This window comes from Hesperophylax consimilis, chromosome 8 (genome assembly GCF_061612785.1).
Source record: "Hesperophylax consimilis isolate HC1 chromosome 8, BYU_Hcon_1.0, whole genome shotgun sequence".
Classification (NCBI taxonomy): domain Eukaryota; kingdom Metazoa; phylum Arthropoda; class Insecta; order Trichoptera; family Limnephilidae; genus Hesperophylax; species Hesperophylax consimilis.
Window position 1 is genome coordinate 7,970,536 of NC_142843.1, and position 25,456 is coordinate 7,995,991.

The following is a 25,456-nucleotide window of genomic DNA, read 5'->3' on the forward strand; positions in this document are numbered from 1 at the left end:
TTACCTCCATGTATATCTCTTGTTATAATTAGCGATATGGAAGCGGGTTGGATCGCGGGGGGTAGTGTCTGAAATCAGCAGGTTTTGCAAATCCCAAGGTGAGTTCTGAGATTATTAGCCCTCGCCCCGAGGCTGTGTTACCTGACCACAGAGCGAAGCACCACCAGACTCTCCGTATGGGGTAATTTGGTTGGGGTGGGAACTGGGAAGAACACCACCCCTAATCATATGGGATGGGTGGAATGAAGAGAGGTGGAAGGCAAATAGTCTCCGCCGGAATACATTTCGCTTGGGGTGTAGAAAGGTTAAGGATGTTGAAGATTCAAGAAGCAAAGGGTAAGTGGGGAATCGTTTTGCGAAGTGAGAGAAATAGACAAAGCGGTGAAGTAAAATAAATTCTTCTATCAAATCTACTATTGTCAGAGATGGAGGTGTAATTTGGTGTGTTTTAAAGTCAACTGGTGCTTGACTTTATCGGTGTAGAGCGAGATAGATAAATTGTGGTAGTATAAAAGCCCATGTTTTATTTTGATCTCCCTCTCAAATCTCAGCCAGCAACTACTAGCCACGTTACGGATACGTATCCCTGTACTCGAATTTTTGTACTCGGTTAATAATACACAAAGTAATCAATCTCGGAATATCATCGATAATAATAATCTCAGAACATTATAATAATTGTGGTACAGTCTACAACCAAAATATAACAGTATAACAGCAGCGCAGCCGGTAGGTTTCAAAAATACGCTTCCATAAACAGTATTTAAAACTTTTGTATTTCATTAAGTAATTATTTATACCATTAGATGTAAAAAAATGATAAATAAAGGCTATAATCTATTATAATATTTATCTGAATTGAAATATTGTTTTAAATGTATTTGGTCGTGTTTGGTGACCAGAACCGAATAGCCAGATACTTTCCACCTTCCTCTTTCCCATGTCATTTCCCTTTCTACTATTTTCAGCCTCCCAACATATTCCGATTGGGGATGCCAAAGTTTCACTGGCTCCGGACGGTTGAAAGCAGTTGGGACTATTGTGCGGAATTCACAAATAAAAACTTCTATTTGAGATAAATAAGGGAAACATAATTTGTTTGAATTTCAATAATAGATGGATCTAATCACTATCTACTGTGAAATTTATTAAAAGCATCGAACCCGCTATTTTCAAATATCTGTCCACTAAAATAAAATAAATAATTCAATTCCACTACCCTCCAGTCATAGTTTGAAATTGTGACCTAGCAAACCCTTGAAGTGTGAAAGGTAGAAACATTTAAAAACAATATTGATTTATTTAATTTTAATTTCAACGACCAACGACGTTTTTAATCGGATTTTCGAAAGGACATTAATATAGGTGGTTATAATGACTTGTCGTCAAGGATTGCCATTCTTACGTTCAAACTTAGGAAAATACACAGTTCTATGATTGTTATGCAAATCTTATTTGCAATTTTATTGTAATTGAGTTTATCCTTGTTCTGAGAGATAAAATGCAGTTATGATTCGTTAAACTAGATAATATCCATATCCAGGTAGACATTTAATATTATTATCTTCGAGACAAATTGCGTTTTCCGCATCAAATCCAACACACAAGTAGTTTTAATTTTTTTAAACATTTTTTTAGGAATTTCCGTAAGTTATATTATTCATTACGAAATACGGCTGGATTCTTGGTTTACAAATGATTTCTAGAACACAAAAATACGGCTCAGTGGAAGCCTTAGAGAAGGCTTAATACTACATATATAAAACGTTTAATTCAATGTCTTTGCTACATTACAAGTCTTTCAGTCGCCTGCACACAAAGCGCTGAAGATAGGAGATGCAGCTAAGGCTGTATAATTACCCCTTGTTAATAATAATGGAGAGGTTTCCTCTGGTTTAGTGGTTCGCGGCCGCCTTTCTTCAATTGGATAAGCCCGCCCCATTGCCGCATCACGAATCGCACTATATTAATCTACTCTCCCTTAGCACATTCGTTCCTCTCTCATCACGAAAGTACTGATATTATGAACTAATTTACATTTCGGAAACTTATTTTGACTACCATCTATATTGAGAATAAGTTTATTAAAATTTAAACGGTGAGAAAGAGAATATTTTCATTTTAATTTTTGGAATAAGTTTTGAGTAAAATCTCAAATTGCAATATTCAATTATTGAAGACAATATTAGCGATTCCTAGAGAAAAATCAGAAAAACGTACGGTCTCATCTAGGAGATAGCCGCCAATAAAAATGTGCGGCGAGAAAAAGTGAGTTCTTGTTCGAAGTATAATACAGTTAAATATGACCGAAGAAGATAGGGTTCCATTAGCTCAGTTGGTAGAGCGGTGCCCCCGACAAAACAAGTGTCCTGGGTTCAAGTCCTAGATGTGACCGTATCTTTTTTTTCTGATTTTTTGGTTTCAAATTTTCGTAAAGGAGTCGCTAATATTGCCTTCAATAATAGAATATGTTTATTTATGCTGTTATGAATAAACCTCTTAGAAAAGAAACCTTAAGAAATTCAATTCTGAAATGCTGTCAATTTAAATGAAATAAATATTTCAGTAAAATAAAAAATAAGACGTGGGTATTGACTATTCATATTTAGATTGAAAATTGTCTATTATAGATATGCAATGAAGAAGGACACGAGAAATGCTATGTGGACGTGTTTCGTCATCCAAAAGTCTGACAAATCGCGTCTTAAATTTTAAATAGAAAACTGTGTTTCATAATTATGAAATTCAAATAGGATGGCGATATACTATATCAGGCAAGTCAAGAGAGACAGAGCGCTTACATAGGCTGGAACCAAAAGGAATAAATCAGTGGCATTTGGTTTCCATTCAAATCTACGTGAAAAGAATTTCTATTTTGTATTTATCATTGTAAGCAAAATTGTAAGTGTTGGTAAATTACAAAAAAAACTAGATTCTTATAAATAATTGAAGATGTATGTATTGTATGTTAAAAGAAGTATTCTTGATACTTAAAGCGTCTATTTTGTTTAATACTATTTATATTGTTTATAACAAGAAGTTAGTTTTTATTCTATAATAAATTCAAAATATGTTTTGTAGTTAGAACATTTAAACTCTAAGCCGTCGAAATTAAAAAAAAAAACTTTTTATGTGTGATTTTTATGGTGCTTAATCATAAAGACGGTTAGGCAGTAATTTAGGTAAAACCAATCGACCACAACACCCAGAGTATCTGCTGCGGGAATCAAACCCATAAACTAAGACTAAATGTCATATGCGTAGACTACTGCATTGCGAGGCAACTAATATTTAGCTAGGAAATCCCGGTAGTCATAAAAAAACTTTTCTTTTATTTTAGAAAATGTCTCGTTAATATATTAAACTGAATATTCACAGGCAATCTTATATTTGAATCGATCTAATTTTTCTATGATTTAAACACAATTTTATGAAATCATATGAAATTTGGTCAAGTATTTAATGCAGATGTTGATTAAAAGTATTGCCATCTATAAAAATTAATATATCGAAACAAAATCATTTAATTAGGATAGTAACATATTTTTTGTTCAGCATATATCACTAGACAGTAGCCGTGAATCAATAACTTAAAATAAAAACAAAATGTTTACGTAAAAAAACTAACGAAGGTGATTGTTTCATTTTTTAAATATTTGTTACATAAAATGTATTTGATTAAAACAATAGATGCTTTGGCTATCCACCTAGAAAGAATTTCCAGTCGTATTCACAGAAACATAAAACAAAGCAGTTGGGTACAACGTTACTGAATACTCTTGGAAGTTTTTAATGAGAAATTTTAATTGAATTCCGCGTATTTTGTTAACAATGAAAAAAATCTGCGCAATTGTTAAATTTTCGACTCGTTCTCCAATGAAAGCCCACAGGTAAGGTAAAATAGCATTTGCTTGCGCGTTACCACCTCAAATATTAAGCAATTAACCACATTATACAATAAAGAACCCGCAAGTCGGACAAAGGAACTGGTTCCTTTTAAAATAAGGAAATTAAAAAGTTAAGATTTCTCCGTTTAATAAAAAAACCGATGAAAATACTTCGTAAGAAATTTTACGACGCAAAAGTTATGAGATAGATAAAATATTGGTTTATGAGGAGATATTTATATAACAACCAACGCAGTTATTTTAATGCATAATTAATATATTGCCTGCGTATAACCGCGGAAATAAATTTAATAAACACATACATTGTGATATTTAATGTGATGTGAAGTGTGAAATAAGTTAAAATGTAAAAAATAGATGAGAAGATAGAAAAAGAGATGTAAATGATCATTCACAGCAATTAATTGCAATTACAAAATATGCTAGATTTCAGAAATGAAGAAGAAACTTGCAAATAAAATCTATCTTACACCAATACGAAAAAATATTTTGTCAGAAACTGAATTTCGTTTAAATATTTAACAAAAGAGATATTTTTCTAAGTAAGTTTTGACTTCCTCCGAGTTTTGAGCTTAATTTTTTTTTAATCGCTTTTCGGATCAAACAATTGATAAAAAGGTATCCCCGATTTGAAAATTTTTACTTTTAAGACAAAACGAAGAATATTCGAAAGCTCAACACTTTCAAGGTGAAAACTCGAAATAAATGCTGTGCGCATTCCATTACGTAAAAGATCATGAAATAGAGCTTTTTGATGCTCTCGAAAATACAATATTTTACAATTATGATAACAAATACAAACTAAGAAAAATGTGGATGTTTTTTATGATTCTTCGCTAACGTGTAAAACTAATTTATTAATTTTTTTGGCATGATAAACTATTTTCACTCAATTTTAACTAAACTTTTATTAATTGTAATATTACAATTCGCAAGTTCCTTTAAAATATTTTTTTCATCTCTCCACTCACTTTCTTCCTATTTAGCATTCTTTGCTATTAATTCTTATACATACATCATTAGAAAGGATTAATAACTATAATTTTCTTCCGAGACGAAATCACTAAGATATTTTAAGGACATACGTAATAGGTACAGGTACATTATCTATGAATGATTTAATGCTGAAAACGATATAACTTGTAGTAAAATGTACTGTGACTGTCCAAATAAATAAATAGTAAATGTTTCATTTGGCATAATCGAGATATCTCCTTTTAGCTAAGATTAAGAAGTTATACTTTTTCTTTCTGCAAATTCCCTCACAAGGATTGGTACATCTCTCTGCGCGGCTGTAAATCACCCCTAAATCCATCTACTAAGCCGAGGGATAGCTCCAGCCCCGGCTATAGCAATCCCGTCTTGCTCGCGACTGGGATTTGGGTCCAACACTTGTGTTCAGTCACAGCGCCAAGATGTTACCCAAATACATCATTATACTCAGCTATTTAATTCAGCGTCTTAAGGAGATGTACATTTGAACCGTCAAAATCGAAAAAAGCGATTATATTATAAAACAAGCACAATACTAGCAAACAGCATGGAAATATGTCAGTTAAAATGATTTTACATTTATTTATATATTTCATTTAAGAACGATGATTATTTTTAACGCCATTGATTCGATGTTTTGTAAAGTTTGAGAAATGCTATGTTCTTAATTTCACCAGTTAAATTTAATAAAAAGTCAAAACCAAACTACAAGTTACTGTTTGTATTCTCGTCTTAACTAATGTCATGAAACAAACATAAATTGGATAACAAGGAAAAGGTTTAGTTATCAGTTCACAATGCCTGAAAATGTTAAAGAAGCATTATAACATCGTAAAATATTATGTAAGAAAAATATATTTTTGAATTTTGAAAAAAGTTAACATATTTATAAAAATTTAGAGAAATGTATTTCTTTTCAGTGAGCGGTAATATTCTAGCAATTATCTGTTTCAAAAATCTTGTTTAACACCAGAGGAAAAAATGGTTGCTATGATAATAATGCTGGCCAAAAATTATAAATTTAGTAGTAGCATGGTATATTATTATTCGAATCTTTAATGCAGTGAAACTCAGATGCTAAGAATTGTTGTAAATATAGTATAGGTAACGCGTAAAATCATTAGATTGAATTGAGTAATTTGTTTAAAAATTATAAATAAATTGTGTGATAAGTTTCTTTCTGAGAAGGTAAATATTTTCTCATGCAAACTGTTGACGTTAGACAAATAGATGCCGCATTGATTACCTATATCATCTTGTCTTAAATATATCAAAAGACAGCGCAATCACAAAGTTAAAACGTTTTAATTTTCTAGCAGCGTATCGGCAACCCCATAAGTAAACAGTCACTAGGGTAGTAAAAGAGGGTTTCTTTTTTTCCTTGGGGGATCCCCAGAGAATTCCGCCTCCCCTACAACCCTTAGCACGCTCACAGAATTCAGGCATTTCTCTTCCCAGGCTTTGCCATCACGTATGGGGGTTCTCGAGGAAAGTACTCGTGAATTATTACAAAGGGTAGGAACAACTGACCGTGAAATGTTTATATGACCGGATTTTTTGTAGCAGTCAATTTGTGTTTCTTGCCTTTATGTGCGTTAAATGGAGCATTAGGATAATCGCTCTTTCTTGTGCTTTCTTTTGACATGGACGATCATAATGATATGATTGGATAAAATACATTAAGAGTTTATTTGACGGGAGGTATTATTAGTAGATAGCTAATATTATCAAGCTACGTTTTATTGCATTGCCGATGGGAAATCTGGATTTATTTGCAAGAAAGTGAGTAATGCAGCTTATTTTATTAAAACTGTAATCAAGGAATTATTATTACGGAACTGTTAGATTTTAACATAAAAGTTTTACGATGGTCTTTTATTTAACTAATGATTGACTATATGTCCTTATAAAACTCAAATCAGGATTTATCTGTAGGCAAGTAAGTAATTTTATTAATACTTCAAACAAGGATAAAATACACAAAGTTTCTGTAAAATCAATGCATTATAACGGAACTCTAAGATTTTAACATCAAAGATTAATTAGACAGTCATCTATCTAAATAGTCGCTGAATATATGTCCTTCCATCAAACATAGTGTAATAATCGTTATAATTAAAATTAAAACGAGATGTAATTGATTGAAAAACAACCTATTAAAAATATACTATAAAAATAATACATTTTAAAATAAAAAAAACCTATAAAATCTCTCTTTTAGAAAATATAATTTACTAAGAGTTATATTGTTTCAAGCGTCAGAATAACGCGCAACATTTTCTAACCTACGCCAACACACGGGTGATTCATAAATTCATCGAGATAGTCAGAATTAAATCCACTTTACGGCAGACAGGTGAGGGAGAATTTCATTCACAAAATAGGGTAGTATTTTACCCAGACTTCCGTTCATCCGATATTCATGCAGGGGTCGGGAGCTGAGGCGGTCTCGGGTTATATTAGATTATTCAGTTACTTAGATTCACAAGGACTGGATCGTTGGGTTGACATTGTGATCAGTAGCTTAGTAACGGCAGCTTTAACGAGATTCAAACTCATTTGCGTTGGTTTATTCGTGTTCATACGCTAAGTAGAGTCATTAGTTGCCTCGGCTCAACGGCGGAGCACGGGTTAATTTGGCCGATGATGACGGTGTATCGTATTATTTGGAGTTAGAGTATAGGTGAAAGCGTATTAAATATTTTCGAAGAGTTTTCAGATGAATTTACAAATAATTAATTTTATTTATTGGGATTTAAAAGTAAAAGCCTTTTTAAGTTAAGGAGACGAGCGGGAAATTTTTTTACTTCAAATAAACTTTATTTCATTGAATAGTTAGAGTATTTGAAAAAAACTTCAATTGTTTCGGTTAAAACAACAAATCCCAAGTAAGAAAAACAGGACCGCCATATTTATTTCATTAGCCACAACGATTTAAAAAATCCTTTGTTAAATTTGGTTTATTATATTTTAGAGTGTTTGTAAATTCATGGAAATATTCTGATTTTTTATTACTGAATCCTGTTTTCATTTATCAATTTTTGACCCCGTCCAGGAAAGAAAATTACAACATTTTTAATTTTTAAACATAATGAATATATCTAAAAAAGCAATAATAATCTATTTAAAAAAAACTTAAAATGAGATTTAACTAATAAAGGGTTTTAGCAAGACGGATGCAAAATAGAATAGAAGACAAATAAAACAGAATAATAAAAAAGAACTCACCACAAAGGTCTGACCATGGCAGACATATCACTGGAAAGCTGTAGCCACAATGAGGGCCCGAGGAACTGAAGACGGAGTGTTCATCATTCACTTAAACTTGTTCAGTTCACGGTTCACCACTTAGATCTAAAACTTGCAGAGGACTTTTGTAGTATTTTATAGTCTTTTCACTCGGAGAATTCCATAAGTGCGAAGCGACATATCTGCACGGAAATGCTACATGGCTTCTATGTTAATTGTAGATGCAGAGGTTTTTCAATGTTTAAAGTTCCAGATGTAAGAGGTGAAATTCAATCAGCAAATCTCTGAGACGATATTCTATGTTTCAGAAAAACATAACACTTTTCAGATACAGTCCAAAACGTCGCCCACACAATCTTCAAAACGTTTCAATGTTTACTTTCTCGAGTTATTGTGTGAAGGAAAAAAGTAAACCACGCAAAATCGCAATACACCAACGGTATCGATCGGCCGCGGCAGTTCCAAACTTTGTCAAAAGTGGGTGACGGGGTTTGAAAACTTTTACGCAGAGGGATATTGGTAATTGTAACGGAGCTTAGAGCCGACGTCCCGGTGCGTTGGAGGCGCGGGCCTGAGTGAGGGCGGCTTGCTGCGACCCCCGCCCCCGCGCGCCACCCCCGCGCCCCACTTCCCGCCCCCGCCCAGCGCCCCGAGGGCGGGGTCTGCGCGCGCAGCAGCCCGCCCCTAGCCAGCACGGTGGAGGGGACTTCCCACCGGAGGAACACAAGAGGAGCAATTAGAGCCGCAGAGCCACGGAGCTGGACTATGGTTAGATAATAGAAAACACACCTTACAATAATAAATAATCTATCAAGCATTTTATTCACCTGACTACAATAAAAAATAACGCCGTTAAAAGATACATGATGTTATACAATGTTATACATAGCTAAGTTTCCAACCCAAGAAAACGATCGAAAATTTGTAACAATTTTAAAGAACGTACACTTTCGTTAATTGTAGATACAATTGCTCTTATTATTTTCGTATTTGTTTCGAGTTATGAAGATTGCTATTAACCGTGACGATATCTTTCAAGAAAATCAATTTTTATATCGTCCACAATAATCCACAGAGTAAGTAAGAATCCACAATAAGAATTAATAAAATTTTTAGAATTAATAATAACAAAAATTGGTGAATTTAAATAATCTTTGTTTTGAGTATTATCCACTTACGTATCTTGACTTAAGTTGATTTTGATGAAACAAAGATGTTGAGTGCTTAAACGATTTGAGCTTTTCAATTACCAATCCCAATTCAATTAAATTGCCTTCAAATAAACTCATAAAACAAAAGTCACAGCACTTGAGATATTTCATCGCGCCGGGTGCGTTCGAAAGAAAGCAAACGGGGAAAGCTACGCTACGCCGTAGGTCCGATCTCAGATATTGTAGCGCCTAGGAGCCGAGGCGTAGACAGCTAGCCGTACAGTGCTGCCGCGCGGAGGGTTGCAGCAACACGCCGCATCGACAGAGGGATGATTTGTGTCCCTTTGCGCTCTCAATAGCATGAAAAAACCAATGGGATTGCTTATGGAGGTCGTACGGTGATTTATTTCTACAAGTCCTATTTTTAACACGGGAAAATGTCTACTCATATTTCTAACATTTTTTTCCAATGCAAACACATAGGTACTTAAAAACGAACATAAGCTGAAAGCGACAATTTTAAATTCCTATAAAATCAGTTAAAAATTAACGATTTCGCAAAACATAGATTTAAAAGCAATAGTTTGGTGTTGAAGAAATTGATGTAGCTGTATTATATAATTTAAATATTATCGTGGGTACGAACACGCTATGATAAAAGCATATTGGAGTTCCATTTCACTTCCAATCATCGTCCATTCGCACTGTCCTTAGCTGTCAGGGTAAGTAAAAAGGACAGGATTAAACAGAATGTGAAAAAAGCGATCGCAAAAAACACTTTCAATTTGTGTGATATTTTTTTATTATCCGTTCAACAAAAGCTATCAATGTCACTTAAACAAATTGAAAGGGCAGTGGTCGCATCAGGGGGAAAAGGGAATGCTTTGATTTAGTTTAAGGGCACCTTTAATCTATACTTAAAGGTATGGGAAAACAATTGGGCCTGGCGTCACATAAAAAATATTTATGTAATAAATCGATATTATATGGTTCAATAACACTTTAACAATCGATTCTATTTTTCTCTGGGTTAGGTGATGTTTATCTTTGAAAAGCAGAAATGTTGAACATGTCATAATACATAGAAGTATTGATAGAATTAATTGTTTAAGTCTGAAAGAAACGTGCAGATATATGTATGGTAATATTTTTGTTAGATAACATCAAAATATTAAAGAAAGTTTATGAATATTTTCTTTTGAGAAATATTTGACACATTTGTGTGGTTTAACAGGCATGCCGTCATACAATAGTGACAAGCTTCGCCGTAAGGTAGTGATTTTTCGACAATCTGTCCTTCGGAATTAGCTTTCTATGCAAGACTGGGGGGGGGGGGGGGGATTAAATCACGGAGGGGTGGGAAAGGAATACACCCCTGCAAGATGTCACTTCCGATTCAGGTGACGCAATTAAAAATCACGGTATAATTATTATTCTATTATTTTAATCAAGAAAGTGCATTAATCTCTTTAAAATTTTTTAAGAGAACAACGCACTGCGTATTTGACATTAACAAAGTTCAAAAAGCATGCAAACTCTAGTACGCACAGAGCTTCAAGCAAACAACGAGAAAGTTCCTCGCACAGAAGTTACATCATCAAAAGTGTAAACAATGCATCGAAGTTTCCCGCCTAAATATGCAGAATCCCAGTAGAGGATATTCACCCAACAGCTGTGGCCTTGAAACCCTAAAAACTTGGATCGATAGTCCGTAAGTTACCAAAATTTGGGAAACAACTTCCAATTGTTTATAGTCTGGCAGAAGTTGGGCGAGTCGGGCGCTGCAACGCTCCCATAATGGTGAAACTTCCCAAGAAAAACTCCCGACGCGAATTTGATTAAGATCTATAAACCCGAGTTCAACTTTCACTATTAAAAGTAGTTAGTTGTTATAAAGGAATTTGTAAATTGTTGGCGGAGTTCATGAACTCGGTTTGTTTTAAGAGTCAACCTTGAAACAAGAAGAAAAGTCCTGTAAAACAAAGTTTGTGGGCCGCCGCACTTCGAGGATTGTGCCCGAACTGTCTGTCTGAACAACTTCACCGATTAAAAGCTCAAAAGATTCGAAAGTCATTTTAAAAGTTTATCTGTGCTGCTCGTTGCAAATCCCGCTGCTTTCTATGGAAGCTTGCTTATCACGGAAGAGCATTACTTGGTGAAACCTAGTTTAGTTGCTTTAAAATCAATATTCTCCAGGGTGCGTTTTGATCACCTACCCTCTTGCCTCTGTACGAGAAGCTGGAAGATAAGGGTGCACTGAACACAGTGGCCGACACTAATCTCTAAGGATTAACTATCTACCTACTGTTTAACCGAGGATTCTGGATACAGTAGAATGGGATCACGTTTAATACGCACATGATAAATCTTCCGAAGCCTTTGTTCAACCAATAACGCAACGTTAGGTAAACTGTACATAATTCATTTACAGTCAATAGTACCTTCTTAATTCTACATAACTAATTATGCTGGGCTTGATGACTGTATTGAAAGTTCTATGACACTTGAAGAGGAGTCATTCAGTAAATAATTTGTCGAAGTAAGTTCTTATGTATGCAATAAGACGTTTACCTCCTGAATTTTCCTGCTCCCCTGGGCTGTGCGAGCGTAAGGTCGAGGGAGGAGGGGATTTGTTGGACCCGTCGTAAGAGAAATTGGAGTTTGGAGAAGAAACTCTTGGCGATCTCGGAGGTGGTGAGTCGCTTTGCATGCTGAAAATATAATGAATTAGTCAAACTATTCAAATAATAACCGTGAAAAGTGGGAAGTAAAAATTCTGCCATATCTGCATTGTTGCTGTAAAACAAAATATTAAACACTTATCGTTAAATAGAATCTGAAAAAATAACGAAGGCATAGAATCTGAAAAAATCTTGTTAATGTTGAAAAAAAAGAGAGTAGGTAATACAGAGTTTAAATTATTAACCTGAAAAAGAAAGAAACTAGTGATACATAATAATGTTATAGTACATTTACAAAATAATGTTTGTTGTGAAATGAAATATAAGATTCTGAAAAAAAAAATTAACAATATTATTGCTCATTGGCTGAAAGTTTTGCATTCTTGACTCTAGACCCAGAACTATTATGTCAACCTCCGAAATGAAGTAGCCAGTAACACGTGTTCGTAAACTGTTTTGTAATCACTATATCTGATACCTATATTAATTTTCTTGAATAATTTCTCGCTCACTGAATTAAATTTTTTTCATTTTTTATAAAAATAAAGCTTTTTTAAAATGCGCAGCTGCTATTATGCATTTAATAGCCACGGTGTAGGTGACGAGCATGCGTTATAATATTCTTCTGCGATGGTTAGGGGCAAGTTAATGGCGGAAAGAAGTTTGTCGCGGATTTCAAGTCCCAAGTGCGTACTGATGGGATACAAAAAGATGGCTCAAGGATTCAGAGAGAAGGAACTGCACCGAAAAGTCTAAATATAAAATATTTCATTCGGTAATGGTAATACGTATTTAATAAAAAAAAAATTCTTTAGGAATTGAAACGTAACAATTTTTGATCCAATGTTTTGTTTGTTGTTTACCAAGGGAAATAGGTTTTTTATCCTCGATTTTTTTTTTATCTTTGATTAATTATTAAAGTGTAAGGTTTTATCCTAACCCCTTTAAAATGACTAAAATCTTGTTTAGCTCTGGTGTTGGAAATTTTGACAACTTTTAAGACGAGACAATACCTTAAATAAAGCCAGAATCTTACCGACGAATCTGAAGCAGTCGTGCACAAAAATATGCGTCGTCCGACACTGGTGTATTAGACAGACCTGCGGTTGAATTTGCCTTATCAAATCTCCAAAATAAAGTGGGAGTCTTAACGACATAAGTGATAAAGTCGGGTAAAAAAAATATTTGGCGCACGGTCCGGCGTAATGGACGGATCTACGGTCGACTTTGCCCTAGCAAGCCTAGAACCGTGGGGTTTATTTGAATTATTTCTGATGAACGTATAAAAAAATTTCAAAATTATCTAGAGGAATCCCTCGGGAAGATAATAATTCATCGTCTTGAAATATAAAATCTGGCGATTACGATAATTTCATAGATAAATAAAATTTTCAAAAGGTTTTACATAAAATATTTTAATGGTAAAATCCTGTTTTTATTGATCTTAAATATAAATAACTTACATCCGTAGAGATACCTCTAGAAAATAAAAAGATTTTAGTAATATGTTCGTCAGAAATAATTAAAATGTGAGCATCGAGTAAACCCCCGTTATTAGAGTCTAATGTCGCCTTAAAGACTGACTCAATAAAGTCACCGATTTATTTCACAATTTAGAATAGTAGTTATTCGTTGGCATAATATATTTTGAAAAAAAACTTTGCAAACTAGTATGCAGCCGGGGAAAAACATCTTAATATATACAAATTGAGCCTGCAAACTAACATAATTGTTTTACGAAACTCGAAAAGTAGTCGACCAATGTTGCTAAAAATTTCAAAGGTTCTAAAATAGAGATTTGAATGGTATAAGAAGTCGGGGACGCCCGAGGAACACTTAACGAAATATCACTGCACCAGATTGAGGCACGGAGCCAAATTAAAGACGATGTACTGTAGTTGTTTAACAGTAACATTATGGCACACAGAACGGAAATATTGCGGGGTTCACAAGTATATTATAAGTCTATGTTTTGTTCAAATATTTTCACGTACAATTTTATAAAGTTCTCTAAAACAACCTCTGAATTAAAATTTTTCCACTCTTTTTCATAAATTAGCTATTTTTATCAGCACTTCGCAACAGCCGCGTCGCAGTGAGATTATCCCGCGACCAGGTGAATTTCTTCAAAAACGCCGATAAAAATGAGAATTCCCTCACGAGGGGGGACAGAGGAAATTAGCCAAGCACCTTAGCGCGAAGCCGTCAAATTGCAGCATGAAAAATAAATATACATTGCCTTTTGAACGACGCCTGTTACTCTCCGGAATCTTGGGGCGCTGCGAGACTTGCGGTACGGAGGTGTACTTAAGGTTTATAGGTTCCGTGAGTAATATTACTTAAAATTTCAATGAGATTCTTTCTAATTTATGGCGAAGGAGCGAGGCCCTGCATGTGAATGGTTTCATTTTGTGTTTTCATCATCGTACAAAAATAGGATACGATTTTGAAATTTATTAAACTCACCTGTAATTAACGAGAAGAATACTATTCACAGTGCTCCAGTTATAAAAAAACGTATTTGTGACACATTGGTGATACGATCTACCGTTAAATGCTTTTTATGTGATTTTTCACAAAAATAAGGTTTGTAGTCTAAAAATCATTATATTTATTTAAATCAAGGAATTCACTGTTAACAAGATGATCGGTTATGTGTTATTTTTATTTTAACTGAATTTTAGACTCTGTAGTATGCTTTCAAAAAGAAAATGGTTTGATAGGGAAATATGTTAACACGATTGTTAGAGAAAGCGCCCTAATATTAAAATAAAAACCGATTGCATTGAAAGGCGATAAGAGATAATATTCCATAAAGCATGACTTATTTAACATTCATAGTAAATCTCCCGAAAAATATTTTAATTAGTATTTAAAGAAACTCTAAATTTTTCATACCTAAAACATGTTAAAAAAACAGAAGAAGATGTATTTTTTTGTTTGTTTCCGATTTTTTCCTATCGGGGGAATTTCAAATAATTACTTTTTTGAAACAACATGTATTTTTTAATAGCTTAAAAACATAATGCGTTCAAGGGTTACAAAAAATCGGAATGTTGTGTCTAATAGTGACTGTAAAGAATTTTATTGTTTTAGAGAAAATCCGGATTCAAAAATGATAACCAAGCACCCATTGAGCCAGTGAAAACGTACATACATTTATATAAAATTGAACATTTTCTATTTTGATCAAATCGTAAAAATAAATACAATGAACTTACCCCTGATTTCTACTCTCAAGTAGAAACGACGTGTTTGTATACTTTTTACCAAAATGGCCTTCGATCTGAAACAAAAGAAAAGTTACCGTTAAAACTGAAATATTTTTCGAAAACTAAAAAAAACATAAACAACGAAAACATCAGGTTTTTCGAAAAACTAAAAAAAAACTTAAACAACGAAAAAATTTTGGAGCAGGCAACCTTTAAATAAAATTATATACATACTTTCTAACATTAGTTCCACAATGGTTAAATATATATTTTTAAGCTAGAATGGTCTCACAACTGCACATTGGTAAAAGTTAACTTAATAAAACCTATTGTTGCAATGGATTTTCACTTAAATGTAGTGGTTTAAAATTTGAAAATAACATTGATTTTTATTAGGTTTCATTCGATTGTTTTCGAAGTTCCCACAACCCTCAACAGGGTCGTTAAGTCTTAAGGAAGGAACGACCCGATCGCACAAAGAGTATGTGTGAAATGTCTATTGCATGCTGTAAAGATGATAGGGGGCCATCAAATATGCATAAAAGCTGTAAAATGTGGCTGTAAAGCAAACGTTATTCCTGTCACAGGGGCAGGGTATGGACTGAGGACTGAGGACTGAGCAGTGAGCAGAGAGCAACCCTCGCTGTTCCCCGAGACATGCTGGAAGGAGGGTTTGATGGTTGACTGGGGAATTAAGATTTCAATCGTTTTATTGATGGATTTCAAAATATCAACTTTCGATCTCATAATAAAATACTACTTGCTAACTCCGTGGAACATAATTGACTGAAAGTGGCGAAGTTCTGTGTAAACTCGACCGTTTGGCACGTCTGTAGATTTGTTTGTACTACTGCTCATTTCCGGCTTAGAAAATCTGCTGCATCAACTTTATTAGTCTAGCAAGCTTTATTTTGACCAAATGGCTACCTTCCACTGAGCTTTTCAATATCATGTTACACAACGAAGAAAGTTTAAATTTGAAAAAAAATTATCATTGATGGTAAGGTTTCTTTAGACAAATTTTGTAATTTCTAATGGGAAATAAAATCAAAGTAACACAAAATATTAAATAGTTTTTATTTAGTGGGTAGCGTTAAAGGAGAAAAATGAGTATGGTTGATTTATTGAAATCATGTTAAAAACGTGATGGCGAGCCATTTCATAATACAATATTAGTACATTCAGTTTATTAGGAAATCTGTCAATTCATTCGTTAAAGGATGAAATAATAACGATCCATAATGAAATAATAACAGAACTTGAATAGAACATTTACAAAACTTGAATTTCGACTTTGAAATTTGATGAATTATTAATCAACCCGCGGAGAGGGGGGGACTTAAAGAAGAGACTTACTCCAACAACCACCGCTGAGGAAGACAAGGTAAAGTCCCTGTCAGACGATGTGGAAAAAATTCACATCAGTAAGAAACTCAGTGGGGCTGCGAGGAGAAAACTCAAAAGAGAGAAGCAGGGGCGGCAGGAAGGAAATCAGGAACAACCAGGGACTGTAAAAGTCCGCTGGGGACAACCAGGGACCTCGAAGGCCGAAACCAGGCAAGGCAAACCAGGGACAGACCGGAAGCTAACGGGGACCGCACAAGGTAACCGGGAGCAACCTGGAACGTCCGGGGAAAAGAAGGCTGGGAAGAGGAGAAGAACCTCACCAGAACCTAAACCCTTGGGGCTTTCACCGGGAAATGCCAGGAAAAAGCCCCGAGGAATTCTCACCTCTGCTACCTATGCGGAAGCCGCTGAAAATAAAATTCGAGTGGCTGTTGTACATAGAAACAGAGAGGAAGAATTTACAAAAGAGCAGGAGGCCCTCGTGAGTGAGGCGGCCGCGGATCTGATTTTGAGCATCCCAAAGGGACAGTTCAAACCCAGATTCGACGAATGCTTCACTCAGAGGGGCGTCCTGAAAATGACCTGCTCCGACAAGGAGTCAGAGACATGGCTGAGAGAGATGGTGCCGACCATACGGAAATGGCAGGGCTGCGACCTGGAGGTGGTGGGGTTGCAGGAACTGCCAAAGTACGTAAAGGTTATGGCAGTAATCCCCGAAAATGGAGCAGTAAGCACCGAGAGGTTGCTACAACTGCTGGAGAACCAGACTCCCCGGCTACACACAAAAAAATGGATCGTCCACGACTCGATCAGGGATAAGAACATGTATCGCCTGATCATGAGTGTGGACGAGGAAAGTGTGAAGGTGCTGAGGGAGATGGGGATGACGGCGCATGTCGGGATAAGGAAGGCCACTTTCACGGTGCGCTCTCCTAACACCGAAGAGCGTAAATAGGAGGAATGACTTAAGGATTAGGCAGTAATGGCTAAAAACTTACAGTTCATTCAAATAAACTTGCACCGTAGTCCGGCAGCGACTGCAGTGCTTAGCAGTAGAGTCACTCGGGACAGTGTGGACGTTGCGCTGATCCAAGAACCCTGGACTTATAGGGGGAAGGTCAGAGGACTAAACATGAACCAAGGTCTAATCTATTATAACGAGTCGGGGGACAGACCCAGGGCCTGTATTCTCATCAGAGGGATACCTGGCACACTGCTACCCGAACACTGCAGTAGGGACTTAGTGGCTGTGAAGCTACAGGTCACGCTGGACCAAAGAAGCAGGAAAGTAGTTGTGGCATCAGCATACATGCCCTATGACTCTGTGGAACCACACCCTCAAGGGAAATAACGAGACTCGTCCAGGACTGCAGGGAGAAGGGTAGGGAACTGATACTCGGAGCAGATGCTAACTCGCACCACACTGTGTGGGGGAGTACGGACATCAACAAACGAGGACAGGACCTCCTGGAATACCTGATGACAGTGAACCTTGAGATTCTTAATAGAGGTAGGGAACCCACCTTCGTTATAAGTAACAGACAGGAGGTGATAGACTTCACCCTAGGAACATTAAGAGTCTCAGGATGGAGAGTATCGGACGAACCATCCCTGTCGGACCACCGACACATAGAATTTAAACTAGAGGGAGAAACAAGCAAAACGGGGACCGATACATACAGGAACCCAAAAGCAACTGACTGGACTAGATACTCGGAGGAACTAAATATAGGAATGACAAGATTCCCAGCTAAATACGGCTGCCCCGAAGAAATTGAGGACGCAGTAGAAGTACTGAGGGACTCAATGATAAGGGCATACGAAAATAGCTGCCCTCTGAAGACAAGTACCAGGGACAAAACACCGTGGTGGAGCAGAAGACTGCAGGAGCTACGGAAAATAGTAAGGCAAGCTTTCAACAAGGCCAAAAAGTCAGGAAACTGGGATGCCCACAAGCAATACCAGAAAAAGTACAAGGTGGCAATCCAGAAAGCCAAAACATGCTCCTGGGAGAAATACTGTGGGTAGGTGGAAACCATCCCACAGACTGCAAGAATCCAAAAAATTCTTGCAAAAGACCCAGGGGCAGCAAAAGGCCCATTCAAAAAAGCTGATGGAGGATATACCAACAGTTGGGAGGAGGAGTTGGAGGTACTGCTGGGGAAACATTTTCCCGGCTACAAAAAGTTAGAAGCAGATGATACCGGTCGACCACCAGCCCGAGTTACACGGGAAGGTAAGGACTGGGACACTGCGGCTAAAATAGTTACTCCCTCCAGAGTTAAATGGGCAATCAGAGGGTTTGACCCTTTTAAAAGCGCAGGAGAGGATGGAATCTTTCCGGCACTTCTATAGAGGGGCCTAGATACAATCCTACTTCCGGTGACGAAGATCCTGAGGGCATGCTGTGCCCTCGGATACATCCCCATACCATGGCGGAAGACAAGGGTAGTGTTCATACCCAAACCGGGGAGAGCTGACTACGACCAACCAGGTGCATTCCGCCCAATTAGCCTCACCTCATTTCTTTTGAAGACAATGGAGAGGCTAATGGACAGGCACATAAGGGACGGGGCACTGAAAGAGAAGCCCCTCCACGAGTTACAGTTTGCTTACCAAGCAGGTAAGTCAGTCGACGCGGCACTGCACAGGTTGGTGTACAAACTGGAGCAGGCACAAGCGACTGGGGAACTGGCGGTAGGGCTATTCCTGGATATAGAGGGAGCATTTAACTGCACCACTATTAAATCCATTGACGAAGCGGCAGAAAGACATGGACTCGACAAAACCACCAGAAGGTGGCTGAGGAACATGCTCTCAGGCCGGATACTTACGGTGACAAGGGGTGAGGTAAGCATCAAAGTGCTGGTGACACGAGGGTGTCCACAGGGAGGGGTCTTATCACCCTTGCTGTGGAGCCTGGTGGTGGACAACCTCATCCGGAAACTCAACAACAGGGGCCTATATACGCAAGGGTATGCGGATGACATTGCAACCATAATAAGGTGTTGGGATGCAGACACAACCCGAGGCCTTATACAGTCAACACTGGCAACAGTGGAAGAATGGTGTGAAGAAACAGGACTGTCAGTCAACCCAGACAAGACAGAACTAGTAATCTTTACGCGTAAAAGGAAACTAGAAGGATGGAGCAACCCAACCTTCTATGGAAAGGAATTAGAACCCTCTGACACGGTTAAGTACCTCGGAGTCATCATAGATGCCAAACTGAGCTGGAAAAACCAGGTGGAAACTGTAGGCAGAAAGGCCTGTGCTCTGATGTGGGCAACTAGGCGAATCTGCGGCAGAACGTGGGGTCTCAAACCTAAAATGATGCAATGGCTTTACACAGCCGTTGTAAAACCAAGGATCATGCACGCAGCCCTGGTCTGGTGGAGGAGAACAACACTGAAAACAGTGATGGTCACACTCAATCACATACAGGGACTTGCATGCAGAAGCATCACAGGAGCCATGAGAATCACTCCAATACTAGCCATGGGAGTGCTGCTGAACCTACCCCCACTAAACATAGAAATAGAGGGGGCGGCGATGGCGGCAGCCTACAGGTTACATTGCAATGGCCAATGGAGAGGAGAGTTGCCCAGAAACAGTCACACGGAGATAGGAATAAGACTGAGGGCAATTAGTCCGACGGCTGGGATGAAGCAGGACGGCAAACAAGCCGAATACTTCTTCGGACAGCTGTTTAAAGTGACGTACCCCACAAGGGAGGAATGGGACACGGTCCCAGGTCCAAACTCCAAACAGGAACTAATCTGGTTCACAGACGGGTCCAAGATGGAGGAAGGGACAGGGGCCGGGGTCTGTCTACGGGGATCTAAGAGGGAACTCAGTATACCTCTAGGAATGCACTGCACTGTGTTTCAAGCTGAGATGAAAGCCATCTTAGCCTGCGCACAGGAGAATATGAGTATCGGGTACAGAAATAAGAACATAAACATATGTTCGGATAGCCAGGCGGCCTTAATGGCACTGGAAAGTAACCGATGCGACTCCAGACTGGTGATGGAATGCAGGACTATCCTAATAGAACTGGCGACCATCAATAAAGTAACCCTGCTTTGGGTACCAGGACATAAAGGTATTGAGGGCAACGAGCGGGCTGACGAACTAGCAAGGAAAGGGGCGAAAGCACCACTTGTGGGATCTGAGCCGGCTGTAGGAGTAGCAGCTTGCCACACCAAACTACATATCAAGAGGTGGGTCAAATCCCAACACTGGAAGGAATGGAAGAAGGCACCCGGAATGAGGCAATCTAAAGTAGTCATAAACGGACCGGACCCTAACCGAACCAGACAACTACTCGATATGGACAGAAACTCACTGAGGGAACTGGTAGGACTATTAACGGGACACTGCCATCTCAGGAGACACATGCAACTGTTGGGAGTGGAAAACACCAACATCTGTAGGAAATGTGAAGAGGAGGAAGAGACTCCAATTCACCTATGGTGCCAATGTCCCGCTCTGCTGGGAATAAGGCTCAGATACCTGGGAAGACACAGTGTGGAACCAGAAGACATCGCCACATATCCAATGACAGCCCTGGTGAACTTCATAAAAGGGACCGGGTTACTGGCAAGGGAATGAGGTAAAATGGGAGATAGTACAATGGGCCTATGGCCTAAGTGCTCGCGGGGAACGTAAGCAAACCGCCTCCGACTATAAAAACAAGACAGAAGTGAAACTTCTAGTATTCCTCTCTCTCTATTTTCATTTCATCAAAAATTAAATGAATTAATTAAATGAACTACAACTATAAATGTAAATGTAAACGCAACACAAAACGCGAACACAACTTATCACAGCGGGAGCACGCTGCTAACTGATTCACTGGCCGTGGTGGGCGTGGCCGCGCAAGTGCGCTACCGGCCGACCTGCTAAACCGAACTCGTATCTCGCTCGTAACTCAAAGCAAAACGTTCGTGAGCGGCTCCCCCACCTCAACAAGCGCATATGGTGAGAGAGGGACAGTGAACGGTGAGCGGTGGTGGGGGTACCCGCATTTTCGTGTCGATCCTGACTCGGTTTTACTCCGTCCCCGAAAATCCATTACGCGCCTAAAGAAGTTTCACTTCAAAAAAAAAAAAAAATCAACCCGCAATTAAGTCTTGTTGGAAATCAACGACAACTAACAATGTATTAATCTTTCCGATTACATTCGCATTTCGTCAAGTTTGGCTTAATAATTTTAGATTATTCACCACAGAAAATTTACTGCTGGCGTATATTATTAATAAATTGAACACACATCAGCATTACTAATTTAAGGCGATGAACTACGTCGTGTAACATTTTAAATTGAGCCGCTATCAATAACAACTCTTACGTAGATGGCGATAAGGTTTAAATTCCCGCTTAACACTATCCGCCTGTTTTGATTTATGCAAGAAAAAAACATGACCAAAAAGTGCCTTTTATTTTATTTTGTGGCTATTCAGGCATAGATATTTAATTTTTTTTCGATTATTTTATAAATAACTTAATTTTCTACACTAAACAATAAAATCATAATCGAAAATAGGTTTTTAAGTAGGAGATTTTGAACTTTAAAGCAGTTTTCATAGGCCTTATACATTATTTTTTTCTGGGCTTATAAAAAGACTTATCTAAAAAGTACTCAATTATTTCAAAGGCCAAGATGTATTCTACTCGCAGTATTTAATTAAAGTATCTGAAACATTTCTAGGCGACCAAATTTTCAAACCAAAAACACATGATTTTGCATTACTACGTATGGCATCGCTTTAATAATTTTAGATTATTCACCACCGAAAATTTACTGCTGGCGAATATTTTTAATAAATTGAAAAAACATCAGCATTGTTAATTTAAACAAATAATTTACTGCTGGCGTATATTATTAATAAATTGAACAAACATTAGCATTACTAATTTAAACAAATAATTTACTGCTGGCGTATATTATTAATAAATTGAACAAACATCAGCATTACTAATTTAAACAAATAATTTAAATAGTCGGTATCAACTCAGCTTCTGAATTTAGCATCACGTGTAGCCTTGAAGCTCTGGTTTCCATAATATATGAATACACGGAACTGCCGAGGCCGCCCCCGCCCAGAGTTGGTGTGGGCCGAATGAATTTTATGAATCGGCCATAAAACGTTGGGATTTACGATTCGCGCCCTTCGCCATGAAGCCTTCAGAGTAGTAGACGTTTTTCATATACAGGGGTGTAACGAGATTTATAGGATTCCAGTATGAAAATATTTTTTTGATCCTTGCCAAATTTTATGGGCAGCTAGTTATGGACGAAGCTCAGTCGGTAGTACGCACGGTTTGTAGCGAAATGCGAATCCTACAGTGGTCCCTTATTAATTTTTAGACATTTTTCGTGCGAATAGGTCGTTCCTGCCTTAATTATTAATTTTTCAAGGATAGAAATATTCAATTCAAATATTTTTTTTACTAAGAGACTAAATTTTTCCAATGATACACACAAAGAAGATTTTTAATTAGTAAATTAATGAAATAAAAATAAACATTGAAATGGTTTAGGAAACGGAAATGTATGCAAATTTGTCAATTCGGATAGTTTCAATGTACAAAATATCACCGTGGTACAAATTTGTCAATTCGGACAGTTTCAATGTACAAAATATCACCGTGGTACAAATTTGTCAATTTGGAAAGTTTCAATGTACAAAATATCACTGTGGTACAAATTTGTCAATTCGGACAGTTTCAATGTCCAAAATATCACTGTTGACGCAACTATTAATCTTCCATTAACATTGTCCTTGCAATTTTTCCCATCCTATTTATCTACAAGTACCTGTCATTATCCAACTATACCCAAGTATGTGCGCAATTGCTTTTGCAATAATAAAAGCGACTGTCAAAGCAGTTTATCGATGTAGCCTGTTTGTTAAACATCTATTTGTGTTCAGTGCTGTTATTGATATCAACTCTGGGTAGAAAACCTGTGCAGTGAATACATTCGGTTCCCTCATTGTCTTTCGCATCCAACCAGGATGTTATGGAAGCTTGTGCATGAAATAAATCATATCTCCTGTGAGTGAAACCAACCATCAACATCTTTGAAGAACATCAAAGTGGTAAGTGAGATTCCTTCCTTACGCCATGTTCACCATCTCCAACCATAGTTGTGTCAACTTCCAAGTTCACAATTAATTTTCACAGTCCACTCTTGATTCGCCTATTGCGATTACAATCACCATGGTACAAATTTGGTAATTCGATTGGAAAATCTTTGTTTTGCTGAACTACCTTTATTTTACAAACCCTGAAACTCTTTTCAAAAAAATCGGACAATACCAATGTGCAAAATATCATCAAATATTTCATTTGGAAAATTTTTTATCATCAAGGTTTCTGCCTGCTAGTTGTTATTACAATGAAAAAATGAAGTACAACCTCCGTCTATTTTTGAAGAAATAATACAAAAAGAGTTCAAATTTTGATGAAACCAGATGGAACATAAATATTAGTTTTCTACAGAAAAGCCCAAAAATCTACTTCCGTTATGTGTACAAAAGTATTACAATTTTATCTTTTTTGATTTGATTTACGTACATCTGCTCACCATGCTCGTGCATATCTTCATTACATAATTTTATATAGAATATATTTAAGCAAGACTTCATATTAAATTATCTTTTTCACATAGGAATAGGCGGAATTCCAAGGCGAAGGAAAGCCGGAGAAAAGTGTGATTAATGGTGGAACATATTGTGAGGGTAGTTCACCGAGGCTTCAATAAATATTATTTACAGGGGATGGTCGGGTAGATAGTGCGCCCTTGGTCCGGCAAAGGTGGAAATAGGGGTGAGTTCATTTTTTACAGTGACTTAAATATGATAGTTCATTTCTCGGCTACATTATTTATTATATACATTTAATTTTTTGACCTCACCCGCAGGCATGAATCGAATATATTTATTTTATATTTTTTATTAAAGCAGCGTGACTAAGTTTTCCATGAAAATACATATTTTTACATCAATTATAGAGATACGATGTGTGGAGGAATGAAAATAGGGGAAGTGAAGGTGAGCGTGAATTAAAAGAGGCGTTTGAGAGTATGTACCCAGCAATTCAGATCTAGCAAAGTTAAAACAATTTCAAACAGAATATAATATATTTTCAAATTATAATTACTTACGTAGTTATCACTCACCCGGGTTTGACCACTATTTTTCAAAATCTAATTCTTTTTGAACGAATGCCGCTTCAATAGAATATCATATAATTATTTTGACGGTTCTACAGCTAATGACGAAAAGGATGTGAGCTGAAAGCTAAAAAGTAGTTATACGTGGAACTCGTAATCCAGAGAGATAAAGCAGTTCATTTTCCAGGAGCCAGAGCTATTACGAGATATTACAGTAATTTACATATTTAATTCGGTTCAAATTGAATTTATTTACGCGAAGCTTTAAGGATACAAGCTTTTTATATTTGAAATCGATTATATTCAAATTACAATTTACAATACTACGCTTCTCTTTAAAGCAAACTTGCACAGAGATGCGGAACTAAAATGGTTATTAAAAAAAATACTAATATAATAGGTACAAGCAGAAAATATCTAACATTTTTTATCATATTTCACGTAACCTTTTTCATAAAATTTGGTTCATTTTTTGCGGCGATGAAAAGGAAAAATGGAAATCAGGATGTTTTATCGCATACGTGTTTAGAATAAAGGCGGGTTTAATATCAATACGACAAGGAGGAAGACGAGGAGAGGAGGCGAAGGGTGGAGATGGAAAAGGAGAAGGTTCGAGGGTCCTGGTACGAATAAGTCTCCCCGGATGATGAATGAGGGCGTATCAATTTGTCTTCAATTCCATATTCATTTTTAGCAGAACGCGTTTTTATGTAGGAACGTGACTCCTAAATAT

The 25,456-nt window shown here is 36.9% G+C and overlaps 1 protein-coding gene across 1 annotated transcript in view; it reads right to left on the reverse strand.

Annotated features, from left to right (window-relative positions):
- The window catches only part of LOC149421525 (uncharacterized), a 51,220-nt gene extending 42,535 nt beyond the window's left edge, over nucleotides 1-8,685 (reverse strand). The window contains exon 1 of the mRNA XM_089634729.1: nucleotides 8,130-8,685. Within this exon, the coding sequence (XP_089490855.1) occupies nucleotides 8,130-8,155 (26 nt within the window). The 5' untranslated portion in view covers nucleotides 8,156-8,685. The remainder of the gene's footprint in view (nucleotides 1-8,129) is intronic.
- Nucleotides 8,686-25,456: the final 16,771 nt, after the last annotated feature.